This window comes from Perca flavescens, chromosome 9, assembly GCF_004354835.1.
Source record: "Perca flavescens isolate YP-PL-M2 chromosome 9, PFLA_1.0, whole genome shotgun sequence".
NCBI lineage: Eukaryota > Metazoa > Chordata > Actinopteri > Perciformes > Percidae > Perca > Perca flavescens.
The window spans coordinates 17,964,772-17,980,374 of NC_041339.1; the positions used below are offsets into that span (position 1 = coordinate 17,964,772).

Genomic DNA, 15,603 nt, shown 5'->3' on the forward strand with positions numbered 1-15,603 from the left:
GTGAAATCGTGAATGAAAAATTGGCACAGCGCAAGGACTTATGGGGCCCTATTTTAACGATCTAAGCGCACGGCATGAAGCACATGGCGCAGGTGCATTTATGGCGTTTCCAAATCCACTTTTGCTAATTTGACGGTGGAAATAAGGGTCAGTGAGCCGGGCGCATAGTTCAAAAGGGTTGTACTTAGTGTCTTCATTAATTCATAGGTGTGTTTTGGGCATAACATGCAATAAACAAATCAGAGTGTCATCTCCCATTCCCTTTAAAGTGCTCATTTTATGCTTTTTGACTTTTTCCCTTTCCTTCTATATTATATATTTTTTTGTGTGTACATTATAGGTTTACAAAGTGAAAAAGCCCAAAGTCCACCCCAAAGGGACTTACCATCTCCAACAGAAAACACTGTTCACAAACTGCTCCAAACATCTCTATTGTAGTCCAGCCTTCACCTCTATGATGAATGTGCGTCACTTTGTAACACGCGTTATAATGCTCGCCTAGCTGCTAGCCTCGGCTTCTGACTGGCTGGTAGTGCTTACTGTGCGACTCCCAACAAAGATGGAACAGAAGTAAGATGCCTCACTCTGTAGCTAAAACAGAGAGCTCAACACACAGGGTGAAAAGAGGAGCTGCAGCAATGTGCAGTACAACAAAAATATGGTGTTTTTTGATATAACCTCTAAATACAATTATGAATTATGAGCACTTTAAAAGCCAAGCGTGTTTGTACCTTGGCACATTGCTATTATGATGGCGGAATTGCACCGTAATATTTTTATTTGTAATCTTTTGCATGTTTGTGTGCTGCTGCGTTTCCCTGTGTGTGTGTGTAACAAGCATAGTGTGCGCTCGCTGTGCATAAACCTAGGTGTATTTTACTGATACACTGTTAAAATAATAAAATGCTGGGCTATTGACTTTAGACCAGGTTTTTGTTGGTCAATGGTGCAATCACTACCCGCTGCCTCAAGATAGCAATACGCCAAGAATTCACCTGAACAAACCTCCCTCTAAGACCAGCATGCCCATGGGTGCAAAGATGGGTGCAGGTGCATTTGCTATTTAAATGACGTGGGCGCTGGACGCAGGGGCAGATCTTCAGGGGGGCAAGGAGGGGCAGCTAACCCCCCACTGTAGGGCCTTGCCCCCCCAACTGCCCCCCTAACTTCGGTGTTCAAAAAACTGTGCTTGTAAAAACAAACTGCCCAATGTCCACAAGCTTCTTAAAACACTGAAACAAACAATTAATTTATATTATTTAATAATAAATAATAATTAGAAGATGTAGTAGATGTAATCCGAGCCCCCTGCCCCTCAAATACTTAAATTAGCATCTGCTATAAACATTTTATGCAGCACTTCAGTGACAAGGTTTGTTTTGACACTATGTTTTATTTCCATAAAACTGGACTGTCTATGCAGTAGTATGGTGCAAACATGTTTTAAAGTGGTGCTACATGACCAGAGAAAACAGAGAAAAGAAGCTGTGATATTCCTTTTCGCCCAAAAGGTAGAAAACCTACAACTACCAGAATGCACTGTGCCGCAGCGGACCAATAAATGTTCGCGCTGGTGGGTGACTTAATGCAAGCACGTCACAGAAAGCAATATGTAATGTATACACAGTTAAACGGTAAGCTAAAATATAGAGTCTTGGTTTCTATTTGATCAGCACTGTCTAATTTTAGCTCCCTCTCTCTCTCTATCCGCTTCTATACTATTTGTGTCCGTATGCGGAAGTACAATCTATAGTTCGCAACAGCCCTAGAAAGGCCTGTGAGTAGGGAGATCTAGGTACTGGTAGATAGAGGAAAGTTTGACATAGTTCATATACACATACTACCAACATTATTATGTAACAAAGCTGGTTGAATATTGGCAAAAAATCCCTTTTATTGTTGCTTCTATATCTTTCAAGTGTGTGCTGTGAGGAGCACAGGCGGTCATGGGTTTACGGTGGAGATAATTAGATTTGAAATGCTGCTGATGGTGGAGAATTGGATTTGACGACTTTATAACTGTAGAAATGTTGCCGCTTCAAACTATCTAGGCTTTGGTCTAATATAATCATTTACAAATCTCTATTGTTTTTATGCAGCACACAATATTAAATCATCCCAGACATTTGTGGTGCTAAACACTGGTGTCAGAACAAAAGTGTTGTAATGACTGTTGTTAACATATCTCTTTATCATTCTCCGACAAAGTAAAATGAATCCTATCTACTAAGAATAATGCAGCAGGAATTAAGGCATGAATTAATTCCTTGAAATGTGAAATTGATTTGTGTCAAAAAGCAACAAATCCATTTATTGTAACACAGCACATTAATGAAGCAATGGTTTGACATTTTTGGAAATGTGTTGATTTGCTTTCTTTTAATCTCCATAAACAGATATCTGCATATGAGTGCAGAATCTGTAGGCAACGGAATGAGATTTTGGTATCAGAAGCGTTCTGGTTTCACTTTGTAGTCAGAGTAATAGTGACCAATCATGTTTGAGGGGGCTTTGGTTGTATGCTGGTAAACAGTCTGTGTGGAGAGCAAAAGAGGCGGAACACAATCTGTGAATCCATCAACTATCGTCTGACAAAGATTTAGCTCGACTCGCCCCCTAAACCTAACAAAGTAGTTTTGGCGCCTAAACCTAAGCAAACTGCAACAACTGCAACCGTTTTGAGGGTCCTGTCGTACTGTTTATCCACTTAGGCTAAATCCTTGTCAGACCGATAGCTAATGGGTTTTGGGAGATTGGCTGTCTTGCAAAATAGAATTAGATTGGAAGACACCAGTCCAAGGGCGTAACTTTGGGTTCAACATTGGGGGCGTTGAGATCTCCACTTTTGAGCAGAATTTAAAATGTTAACATCAAACACTTCATTTCCTGCATTCTGGTGAATTTTTCTGCATCAATTTGTGCATTTTCTGCATCAAGTTATGGTGCAAATGTCTTTATTTAAGTAAAGGAAATTATAATAGTTTTTTGGGGTGGGTTGCACTGGCCAGTTTTGATTATTGGGACGGTTGTAACAACCCCATCCCCCCCTATAAATCACGCCTATGCACCAGTCTCGTATTTGTTATGTTAGCTCAGGATATAACAAGTAAATTAGTGAGCTTTATGGTGGCTGGTAGGCAGATGTTGTTACCATAAGACAGATCCAGGCTAGCTGTTTTCAGTATTTATGCTAAGCTAAGCATGCTGTCTCCTAGCAGTAGCTACATATTTAGCATACAGATATGGAGGTGGTATCAACCTTCACATCTAACTCTCAGCAAAAAAGCAAATTTCCGTATTTAAAAAAATACGTAAAATACGTAAAAGCGTATTTCCCAAAATGTCTATTGCTTTAAATATCACATGGATGTTTTCTAATTAACTAAAAATGAATATGTAATGGGAAAGTGCTACATTCAGCACCTTCAACCTGGATTTGTTCTTCTTATTTGCTCTTTTCCTTTAGTTCCCTCCCTCAGATCCAAACAGAGACAGCTATCATCCCCTCGGGCTCACAATAAATGCTTTACATGCCTTGACAGAGAATGTGGGATTAAACTATTGAATGTGAATAAGGAAGTAATTCACATTTATCCAGTCATAACTTGCAGAGAGAGTTGAGAGATGGTTCTCAGGTTCTCTTTCTGTCTGAATTATTGATACGTCGAACAGCAGGGAGAAGTTGCCAGTGACCTTCTGATGGCCTTTACCTCAACATACCCCTAATTGTTTTTCAGAAAAGTCAGCTGTTATATGCAATCTGTTCACAAGTGGCAGGACATCAGTGGGTTTCTCAGAGCATTTTGTTTTTGTTGCAATCTTAAGCAGAGTTTTGTTTTATGATCACTCGGAGCTCACTGTCCTGTCTTACCCATTTGATGGATCTGTTGACTGCAGAGCATCTTTGTTGTCCGGTAGCTGTAACCTGAAACAGAGGAACAAAATAAAGGCTGTTTAAAGAAAAGATGGAAATATCAAGGTATTAAAACCAGCTGAAAGGCCAGCTATTGTGTTGAGGAACATGATCGTGAGAGCCATAGAAACGCAGACACTGGTATATGTGGACACTCCCAGGCTACGTATTTCTTTGCAATGGCTTGTTGAGGATATTTCTGCAGACATTGACGTGACAGTTTTGGGAAAAAATCTCTGTGAAATCAGTGTGACATGGAAACAGATCTTGGGAAACTATCAAGTTTCACAAAAAGACTTAAAACATTCACTTTAAAAAAAACTGTAACTCAGAATATGCTTTTATCTCATCCTTCATTGGTTTTCAGTTCAAAGACGCTCACTTGAAGTCTGTGAAGATGGGATCCAACTCTGGGGTGTTTATGACTGACAACCTGGGAAAAGAAATATAAGTCAGTCTGTGTATGACAGCATCATTACTCTCATCATTATTAACTGTTTTATTAGCACTGTGAGCTCACATGATTTGTTGCTTTCTTTGTGACGCTGCTGATTGTTTTGACTGTAAGAATAAATACCTGCGTGCACAATGTGAACGTACCGGTTTGGGGAGTCTGGGCTGTCAGCGATGTCTTGCCCCTCCACGGCATCACTGTGAAGAGGTCAAAGGTTAATTTAGAGAGAAGGTAAGAATGGATCACGTGATGGTGAGAAGAGGAGAGTTGCCAGCTAGGATACTGGAAGTCCCATCTGAAGATCTGAGGAGGACTCAAAGAGTTTGACAGAAATAGTTTCAGTTAAAACTGTGACCAGCATAAGGAAGCTATATGTGATGGATAAATAGACATCAAATGTAGGTTAGTAATATATAATGTGTAAATATATATAATTATAAGCTGAAAGCGAAAAATGTATTCATTACACTTGATGTGAAATCAACAAGACTGCTAATAATAATAACAACAACAATGAACAGTATTTCACAAGAAAAAAAAGAGCAAAGATGAGAGAGAAAAGGTTAACATGTTTAGGTGGAGCTAAATTTTGTTATTTTCCTACGCAGGTAATCATCTTGAAACCCCTTGAATCCATTGTGTGACCACTTGTGGGTGTCCTGACTTGTTTGGATCCACTTGGTTACATCATCCCACATATTAGCAATATTAACATATCACTTTTTCCCACTTATTTATTATGTTTTATTTTGTAATAGTAATTTGCAAAAATGATCTCAGGAATGCAGTTGCAGAGATGGGACAAAATAACAAAATAACAAAAAATAAGGTTTTTTTTAGAGGGAAAAGCTTGCTTGACCACATGATGAATAATGTTGCCTAACAGGCTGCTGCCTGACAAAGACTTTATGACAGCAGAGATGTATCATGATACCAAACTTCTACAGTAGCCAATAGTATGTCAGCAATTTCACTCGGGATAAATACAGCCTTTTCTTATCTTATCTACGGTATTTTCCCCATTGACTCACACAGCGGTCAGACTCACTTTTATACGGATTTATTAGATGTTGATTAAGGCTCCTTTAGTTCCCTTCAAATACAACTTTTTTTCTGAATGGTGAACAGTGGCAGCTTTTGTTACAGTGAGATAAGAATTACCCGTCTGCCTTTTCCAAAGTTTAGAAACACAGGAATGAACTTCACAGATCATATCAGAGGAGCGTGTGTGTGTGCGTGTGTGTGTGTGTGTGTGTGTGTGTGTGTGTGGCCCTCAACAACAATCTCAATATGATGACAAGATAACGTAGGCTATGAAGTGCGATTCAATTCGCATTGCTGTTCTCACTATGAAAACAGACATGTAGCCTACCGACAGGGCCAGGACTTGCACAGATTTTCCAAAGTTTTCCCTTCTACTCACTTTTTGCTTTCATTTTTCTTCACGCTGCGTCTCCAGTTGGTAATAAAACTCATTCCACAGATCCGGTGAAACGGCAAAATATTCCGGACAGAGCAGGTTTACACAGAGGGCATGGATAGACAGACACACGGGGAGAGGAGCTGCTCACACTGAGTTCACACTGACACAAGTAAAAGCACACCAGCTGCTGTGCGTCTTTCTCCTTCCTGACACGGAAAGGTGTGTTGCTGTCATCGCCGGAATAATGACTTTCCCATTTAGATGCACTGCAATGTAGCTGCTGCAGCTTCTGGCTTCATGGTCCTAAAGCCTTCCAGGTTGCAAAATTACGAATCCCACTATGACCACGCCAAGACCCGCCCTACGAAGCAGCTTGATTGGTTGGGGTTACATGTAAGCATGGACGCCTGGCCAGTAGTAGTGTGTGAATGCTATTGAAGGGCGGGTCTTGGCGTGGCCATAGTGGGATTCGTAATATCGCCTCCCGGTTATGAGGTTACACACCATATAGACTGTTACACACGCAGTTACACACGGTATATAAATAAATAAATAAAAAAATGTTATTTCAATAAACTAACACAAAGCAGGTATATAAATATAAATAAAGGCCAAAATGTATCATTTACAGTTTTTTCATCATAAGCCCTATAATAAATACTATATTTATATGCTGTATTTGCCTTAAAGTGCCCAGAAAAAATGAAAATGTGAACATTTTGGTTGTAGTGAGATTGTTTTAACTGCTGTTTAATTGCTGTTTCCAATGTCAAGAATGGGCTTTTGAGATCAATCATTTTAGCAAAATGATGAGTATACTTTGAAACAGCCATATGATACAGATGTTATACATCTTAACACATGTATATTAATGATTTCCATGATAATATATGCTTTACTATGAAACCGGCTGTGTTTCAAAAACATACAAATCTGACTGCATTTTATGACTGTATGCTGGTATTTATAATAGTTCATATTTACTAAACTGCTGTGGTTAATGTGATGTGGTAAAGTACTTTCCTGCCATTTTGTTTCTACTCCATTTCAGAGGTAAATGTTGTACTTTTCACTCCACTATATCTGACAGCTATAGTTAGGAATTAACGCTGCAGATAAATATTTTACATACAAATCTCAGCTTCCTAACTTCAGCTTGTAGAAAATATGTGTTGCTATACATTGAGCTACCCAGTAGTACATGCATCATGTAAAGTAGTTGCCATTTCACATTTGATTTCACATTGACCAGCAATATAAATGCTACTTAAACATGAATACATCTATTGCCACAATAATAATCCAATAATATAAAACATATATCATTTATACATAAGTATATTTTGTTAATAATACGTATGTACTTTCACTCAGTGGTGGTATTCAGATTTTTTACTTAAGTAAAAACACCAATAAACAATGTCAAAATACTCCATTGCAAATGAAAGTCCCACATTAAACATCTTACATTACAATACATAAGTAAAAGTGCCTTCATCGTCAACTAAATGTACTTTGGCCCATGTGAGTGTTGCATTATTTTATTTTTTTTTACATTATGCATTGTAGGTGTAATTTTAATGTTTGTCAGTATGGAGCTCATTTGAGTTACTTTCCAACTAAACAGTTACAGTTGGGTAATTTAATATATAACAGAGCTAATTATGTGTTTTAGATAATGAAAAGTACAATATTCCCCTCTGACATGTAGTGGAGTAGAAGTATAAAGTAGCATATCACTGACATAGTCCAGTATAGTACAAGTACCTAAAAAATGTGTTTCGCTACAGTACAAGTAAATGTTCTTAGTTGACTTCCACCACTGCTTTTACTCACCTAAACATCTGAATGAAGGACTTTTTCTTGTAATGAAGTATTTTAAAATGCGGTATTGCTACTTTTACACAAGTGAAGGATGTAAAACTTCTTCCACCACTGGCTGTATTAAGACAGTAACATGATCTGATGAACAAACAAACTGCCAAACTACATGTTTAATATTTATTCTGTTTCAATTAAATGCATAACATATTCTGGCTAAACCTCCAAATGATGATTTTTTTGTTCTTACACGTTAGAAAATACAAAATAAAATACAATTAGCTTGAGTTTTAAAAACCCATTATGGGTAAGCCTAGAAGTGGTTCTTGATTTGTAAAGGGAATCTGTACAAATGAGAGTAACGTGTCAGGGGGCCTTTAAATGTGAGAGAATTAAACTGTGGTATGACAAGAGACTCAGCTGTGAAGGTGAGGAAGAGACGGACGACTTCTGGTCTCCTGTATTTAAGATAAATGTGAACTGCAATATGAGACGCCTCAAGTAGGAAGTGCAGCCTCAACCACAGACAGTAAACTGGCTAAACATGAGAAGAGGAAACTATGACGATGCTCATTCTTAACAAAGCCGAAAAGAGAGAAAAAAAGGTGTCCAAGAATGTTGTGCACGGTTTGGTCAGAAATCAGCAAAGACAATGAAAACAAAAGGCCTCGTGCTGTTCAACTAAGCCTTCCCTTGTTCAGAAACCATCTATCACAGTTTAGCACTCTGCGTTAAGTAACTTAGTTCATTTTCTGGGAGAAAACACAAAATTATCCAGGAAGAGGAAGAATCACTGGCCGGCCAACTGCTGTGTGGGTGTCAACAGGCGTGTGGATGCAGTGCAACAGGGATGTACAGTATATCCCAACACCGGCAAGTTAAAACCCCACGGAGCCTGAAGTGCACAGACAGAAGACAAACTGCTCCACCCAAAACGCAGAGATGCTTATCAACTTTTACTGACTTTGTGTAAGACTTTGAAATCCAGTTCTTCTCTCAGAGAGGAAGCATCTCCTGAAAAAAAATAAAACAATAAACATTCTGGAAAAATAAAAAAGTTCATACAAATGCTAACAATAGAAGCACCAACAGTGGCACACTTTGAAATGACACCTGGTGTGAAATTTGTGACAACTGGTTAACATACAGCATCCATGCTACTGAAGTGTCATTGCGCACTGCTATAGGGAGACTGATGTGTGCCTAACCCTGGAACTATCAGGACTCTCTAGTAACACTAATGGAGGAGTATACAAAGCAGGTAAAGTGGGCATAAATCTGTTTTTCTCATACAGTATCAATGACAACTCATAACTATTTTAGTTTGTCCGTTAATGTCCAAACCCACCTGTTTTGCAGCCACATAATATTACTAAAAAAAAAAGAAATTCTTTAATCTGAGGCCACATTAATACAAATGTCTCAGTGATTGCCCAGAATTGAAAGTTTCATACTAATTAAAAGATAATAAGTATTTGATGTTGGACTCAGATGGGAGAGATGTTTATCTCTGTTCTCATTTTGTGCAATCCATTGTAGTGTGCCCTGAAATTTAATGCTAATTAATATATAATTGTTACATGTAATAGTAGTAGTTTAATTCCTTTCAGGATCTCACAAACAAACCTGTGGACAGAACAGAAACGTAAAAGAAATTAAAGTATCTAGAAGCTGAATGTAGTAGCTGTGATGGATTTGTTCAACTTTAGTATAAATCTGCACGTTTCACATATCCGAGGACCGGTCGCTTCCAGTTAAACAAGTAGAAATGTTGAATTCTGTTACCCTGTCCTGAAAACATAGGCTACTTTTATTTTATTTTTATCTCAGCTAGTCCTGTATTCTGCCATAATACAGGACTAGAAAAGTAAGTGGTCACTCCATTTAAAAAAAGACTGAAAGATTTTGTTACAGTGCCTCAAAAAACACTTTGTTACTGTCTTGAAACTACACACAGTTCAAGATTTAGTTTCAGAATATTAACTGAGAGCTGGAAGGAAATAAGGGGGATTTTGGTGCTCTACAAAATTAGCAAGTCTATTTCTAATTAAAGAAAGCTCATGAAATCCTCAATAGAACTTCAGAAGCTAGAGTGAGTTGAGTTTTAATAAAGTATACAGGTACTGTTAGTGGATAAATACAGGACTTTTGACAAAGCCATTTCAATCTAGTTTTGAGTGCATTAAATAAATTACATTTGTAGCCTGGTGTTGAAATCAACGGAGCAATCTCTAAATCCATATTCACCGCATTTCATTTTCAACAATCCATTCTTCAAAACATACACTCCATCTTGGTCCACTCCTCCAAAACAAGACCAACAGGATGGAAAAACACAATACAATGCCATATCGTGAACACAGTCTGGGGAGAAGGGTGCTGAAAGATTCAGAGGTGGGTTCATTCTGAGAAAGTCTCTTCATGGGGTCAGCCGGTGCTGCTGAATCAGTCCTATACAGTCCCCATATTGCTTTGGTGCTTTCTGGGCTGGGACAGGCTGTGCTGTGCCGTGCCGAGCCAGGTCAGTGGACGAGGAGAGGAAGGGAAGGGGAGGGCAGGGAGAGACGAGGTCCTCAAGAGAGTTCAGACTTGCTGAGTGCGATGGCCAGCTCCAGGTCCTCTTGTTCCTGCTGGGTGAGCCTCGCAAGTCGCTCCTTTTCCTCTCGCTCGCTCTCGCGCTTTGCCCACTCTATCATGTCTTCCTCTGTTGGATACTGCTCCATGAACACAGAGAACACACACAAAGGAAGAAAAATGACAAACAAATGCAAAAAAAAAATATGGGGGAAGAAGACAAAAGCACAGACAAACATATACAGTTAACAGATTCTCAAAGATTAATAAAACCTATTCTTAAAGCCTGCTGATAACAGATACCAACAATAACAGCAATAATATAATGCATGCTATTATCATTTGGCTTTATATGCTTCATAAAAGGAAACTCTAATGCAGTGTTGTCGTTTGTTTGTGTCTGGCCCGGTGATATGCATCAAGGCTTTATTCTGTACAGCCTAATTGATACTGTATTTTTGAGGACAATATCAATTTAGATAACATATCGGTCAATATTAGTTGTCTTTTTGACTAAACACAAACACATTTTTATAGGAATCCCTTAAATGTGGCCATTATTACCATTATTAAACTTCTAAATTTCCTCAAACATATTTTTGGCATTTCTGTGCTGAAGTTGTTGAACTTGTTTTCTCTATTACATATTTTTGAGACATTTTGCCAGAAAATGCAGGGAAATGTGGGGAAAGACAGCAACGGGGTGGACCAGGGATGGTTCAGTTTCTGTGCACATCGTAGCCCCTGGGCCACCCCCAATTGGCTGATAATATTGGCAATGCCAATGTATCAGTCGGGCTCTACAGTGGAGATGCAGGTCACAGTGAAAGGCGTCCTTAACTGTATTGTGGTGGGTTTTTTTGCCCCCAACTGCTCCTTCCAGGCAGTGCTGCGACTGCTGCCTTCAAGGCACCTAACCCTAACCATAGCCAGTGCCTCCCAACGGTGCCTTCCAGGCAGCGCTGCCTGGAATGCACCGTTGGGTGCAAAAAACACTGATAAACAGCTGAACATGTTTCTAATACGGGTAAAGTAGAGTCAGATCTGCCTGAACTGACATTTATGATCCAATCCTTGATAGCCCTCTGACAATTGACTTTTTCAAAGTGGACCTTTTGACATGCCATTGCAAGAGAAGCACATGTGTAACTTATAACACCGATTTTTAGTTACAGTGCTGCTCATGAGTTTAGGAACCCATGCTAAAGTTGACTAAAAAGAGGAATAAAAAAAAAAAGAAATCATATTTTGGAAAAATCCAACCTTTAAGGACACCAATTTTCTTTATGAATGAATAATGTATCGTACATAAATAAACGTTCTTCCTTAAAATACAGGGGGCATAAGTATACACACCCCTATGTTAAATTCCCATAGAGGCAGGCAGATTTTGATTTTTAAATTTAAATTATTTCATGGATCCAGGATACTATGCATCCTGATAAAGTTCCCTTGGCCTTTGGAATTAAAATAGCCCAACATCATCACATAGCCTTCATCATACCTAGAGACTGCCATGGTTTTATTTCAGTTAGCCCAATAGCTGGTTTGATTTGCATTGAGAGATGATTTTATGGAAAGTACAGAAGAACATTTATTTATTTACGATACATTATTCATTCACAAAGAAAATTGGTGTCCTTAAAGGTTGGATTTTTCCTAATTTTTTTTTTTTAATTAAGGCATTAAGATCAATTTTCAAAAGATTATTTTTTTGATTCCTCTTTTTAGTCAACTTTAGCATGGGTTCCTAAACTCATGAGCAGCACTGTACTTAACATTTATCTGTCAGTAAGCCATGTGGTCTATAATTGTCATGTTTTTGCCCCCCTACCAAAACACAACCAAACTACAAAAACAACAAGCCATTTAAATCAAATTTCCCCAGATCACAGATGACCATGAAGAGAGTGACAGTCTTTGCCCCTCAGGCAGGTGTGTGCCATTCCACACGTTGTGACTGTGGAGGCACATGTTCAGGTACAGAAATGTATGGGATGAAAGCGTGAAAGATCAGATCTCCATTGATGAATAAATGTTGTGTGCCCAAAATCACATTTGTAAGTTCACAACAACAAAAAGGTGAAGAACGAGAACTTTGAAATACACAGAACGCTGGTTAAGACAGTTAATCGTCACAGACCGGACATGCACCGTGCCAACAGGTTCATTATTCTAAATGAATGACAGACAGAAGCATCACAGTTTAGTGTGTATCCACCCATGCAAATGAAAGTGACGACGTTCACTAGCAGATATTTTAGAGCTGATGAGTTCAGTGTAGAGTGGCGCAGAACATGCACGATGAGAACATTTAAGAAACATTAACGGATTTAGTAGAGAACATGCATTTATTACTTGTAGGTGGTACGTCCCACTGCTGCTTTTAAATGTGAATGAAATCAGACATCAATAAAGTACTTAGCAAGAAGAATGATGCATTTTATTGCTAAGCTTAAAGAAACCCTTCACATATCTGGTACTTTGGTCTTTACTTTCAGAAGTGATTTGATGGCATTCTATCAAAGTACTTGATGGGACCATACTGGTGTTTGTGCATGTTTCAGCCAATTTAGTACAAATCCTCGAAAGCCTATATCATTGCCAAACATTTACCAAAGCATGCCACTCAGACATAAAACTTGCTCGAGATCAAACTATCACGATTAATAACGTGTCTAGCTTCATTTTTTTTGCAAAATTTACAAATCAGTCCATGCCTATGGCACAACAAAGCAGAAATGACAGAACTAACAAAAAAGTAGGCTGCTTGAAAAGTGGGGAATAATCTTAAATTTAAAGCATGCTTTGGAAAATGTCACAACTTGTGGTAAATGAACTAAAGATGCAAAAACGATGGTATGGTCCTTTAAAAGCTCAGGCATTTGCAGATAGTGGTGTCATGGATGCACACAGAAGCCAGAGATGGTGCCCTTGATTCAACTCTTTATTCAACTTTTTTGACAGAGGTGTAAAGACAGAGAGAGACAGAGACAGAGAGAGACAGAGAGAGAGAGAGAGAATACAGGCGGTCTGTTTCTCCACAACTCACTGCTGACCAGACAAGGGCTGAATGAACTGATAAATGAAGGGGTGGGTGGATGAACAGGTGGATGCACGGATAAATAAATAAATAAATAGCGGCATGTGCAAAGGAAAACAAGGGATGGCGGCGGCAGTTGTATGAAAGAATGAGAGCCAAACACACAGTTAGTGTGTGCAGGTCGGGGTTCAACAGGGTCATGCAGGTACAGTTATGTGATGGGAGAGACACAACAATGAATACTGTCTCTTTAGAATAGTCATCCATCCCATATTCACAGCATGACAGCACATTTCTATGCAGTATTACAAAAGGAATCGCTTTTAATACTGTTAACAATTTATTCCTAATATATTAAGGGTTCAACCCATGTTTAGATCAGTGTACAAGGACTTATCTTCCTGTTTTTTGTTTTTACAACTTGGCTTCTTTTATTTTTTAGGTTAGATATATGACTACACTACTTGACCATAATGAGGGAGTACAAAAAAAGACAGGGAACTGTAATTTCCCTTTCTCTTCTCGGTTAAAGCAATATAAGTATTACAGCAACCTGGCTCTTGCTTGTGAGAATAAATTATTAAATGCATTCTCAAAAAGGCATCTGCAGTGTAGCGTAGCTGCTACAAATATATCCTGGAGCATATGTGATCAACGAGTTTGTAAAACAATGCTAGCTTCATGAAACTTCAAGTTTACAGGTTGAAAACAGTCTGAAATGGGATCTTACTGATGACGCATCAGGCACTACTCTGCATCTCGTTAGTCACCATCGACTGATGTAATGCCTTTATGGCATTGCCGACTCAGCGACATATCGACTCTGAGCCTAGACACTGGTCAGACCCAGAATACGCACTTTGCACCAATGGCAATTTAAAATTGACCTGAGATGCCATTTCAGTGTAAAAAGCTGCATACAATTTTGCAATCAAATACATATCTCATTTCAGAATGAAACGTGCACATGCACAGGATGTAATGTCAGTGTGCTGAGTTGGGATAGCGAACAAAAGCCAAATACAAGAAGCATCTCATCTCTCCATTCACTGCCAACCATCAGGAGGGACTTGCTATCATAAAGATGGAGGTGTATAATCAATTAATATATGTAAAAGAGTTAATATATCAGTGTATCTACTGTATAATTGCTAATTGTACATATTACTCATAAAGTAACAGTGCAACTTTAATAATGGGGCTTAAAATTAAGTGCAAAAAAATCTGTAACAAAAAAATGATTACAAGTATAAAGAATCTTAAGATGGCAAAAATATATCTATATATAAAATATACACCAGCAGCAGACAGCAGAGGCAGCAGAGGATGCAAGAAAAATAAACTCAAATGTATAAGATTTAATAGCTCATGTTAGCTTAGCTCAGGAAAACAAGGTTATCGAATAAACAAAAAATAGATTGAGGAACCTGTGGCTACTATGTGACATTTCACAAAAGCCGATCAGTTCACTTCTTTGGGACTTTTTAATGGCAGTGAATGGAGTGATTTATAAAGCTTGCCTGATTTGGCGGTTGTGACTTTAACTAAATGGGATTTATTTGCAGGGGAAAAGAAGAGAGGCAGTGACTATTGAGAGTCAGGTGAAGGTGAGGGACAGGGTGAGAGGGAGGTGCTCACTTTGTCAAAGCTGGCAAATCGGTCAGCTTCCCGTACGTTGTGACGAGGAGGGGAGGAGGGGGCGAAGGGGTCAGCTAAAGGATCCTTGGCAGGCAGGGAGGAGGAGGAGAAGTCTCCTGAAGGCTGTTGAAGAAAGGGCCCTCGTCGTTGGAAGGACTCACACGACTCAGTTTTCGAGATGGACGACCTCTTACCTGGTAAGACAGACGGGTAGACACACGTGTGAATAGAGACACACAGGATAAGTCATGCTGTAGAAAGACAGACCAAGCATGAACCATTTGATATATTACCACTAAGGTGTTTTATTTTAAATGACTAATACATGCTGAAATGGCTGACAAGAGCACTACAATCTGACAACAGTACTGACCTGGAGGTGGAGGAGGTGGTCTAGTTGGCGTACCGGTTTTTGGAGGCAGAGCTGGGGGTACATCGGGGCCAACAGACTCGCTGCCTTCCTGGAACAGGTTCTTATTGTTGATGCCAAACTGGTCAGCCCCGTTTGACTGCAACAAAAAAGTTCACACCAAATCATATACGTAGAACGTGGAATCACAGCAGCCTATTTTGCAATTTGGTAGACTTTATTCATGCACCCCACGTTCATATTTGCTCTTTAAAAAGGTCCAGTGTGTAACGTGTTTAGTTGTTCATTATCAAAATCTGTGTTGCCCGTTCACAAACTTGTCCTTTTTCATGAATATTTAACACCACCATCAATTCCAAGTATTCCT

General features: G+C 38.9%; 2 protein-coding genes across 4 annotated transcripts in view; both read right to left on the bottom strand.

The window, feature by feature from the left end:
- Nucleotides 1–6,015, bottom strand: part of ttc39a (tetratricopeptide repeat domain 39A) — a 30,620-nt gene extending 24,605 nt beyond the window's left edge. The window contains exons 1-4 of the mRNA XM_028587222.1: nucleotides 5,791–6,015; nucleotides 4,514–4,564; nucleotides 4,296–4,346; nucleotides 3,872–3,925 (exon numbers count right to left, since the gene is read on the bottom strand). Coding sequence (XP_028443023.1) covers nucleotides 3,872–3,925; nucleotides 4,296–4,346; nucleotides 4,514–4,564; nucleotides 5,791–5,843 — 209 coding nt within the window. The 5' untranslated portion in view covers nucleotides 5,844–6,015. The remainder of the gene's footprint in view (nucleotides 1–3,871; nucleotides 3,926–4,295; nucleotides 4,347–4,513; nucleotides 4,565–5,790) is intronic.
- Nucleotides 6,016–7,769: 1,754 nt separating this feature from the next.
- The window catches only part of eps15 (epidermal growth factor receptor pathway substrate 15), a 30,582-nt gene continuing 22,748 nt past the window's right edge, over nucleotides 7,770–15,603 (bottom strand). For all 3 annotated transcript variants that reach the window (XM_028588403.1, XM_028588402.1, XM_028588404.1), the window contains exons 23-25: nucleotides 15,240–15,375; nucleotides 14,867–15,060; nucleotides 7,770–10,325 (exon numbers count right to left, since the gene is read on the bottom strand). In XM_028588403.1, the coding sequence (XP_028444204.1) occupies nucleotides 10,185–10,325; nucleotides 14,867–15,060; nucleotides 15,240–15,375 (471 nt within the window). In that variant the 3' untranslated portion in view covers nucleotides 7,770–10,184. The remainder of the gene's footprint in view (nucleotides 10,326–14,866; nucleotides 15,061–15,239; nucleotides 15,376–15,603) is intronic.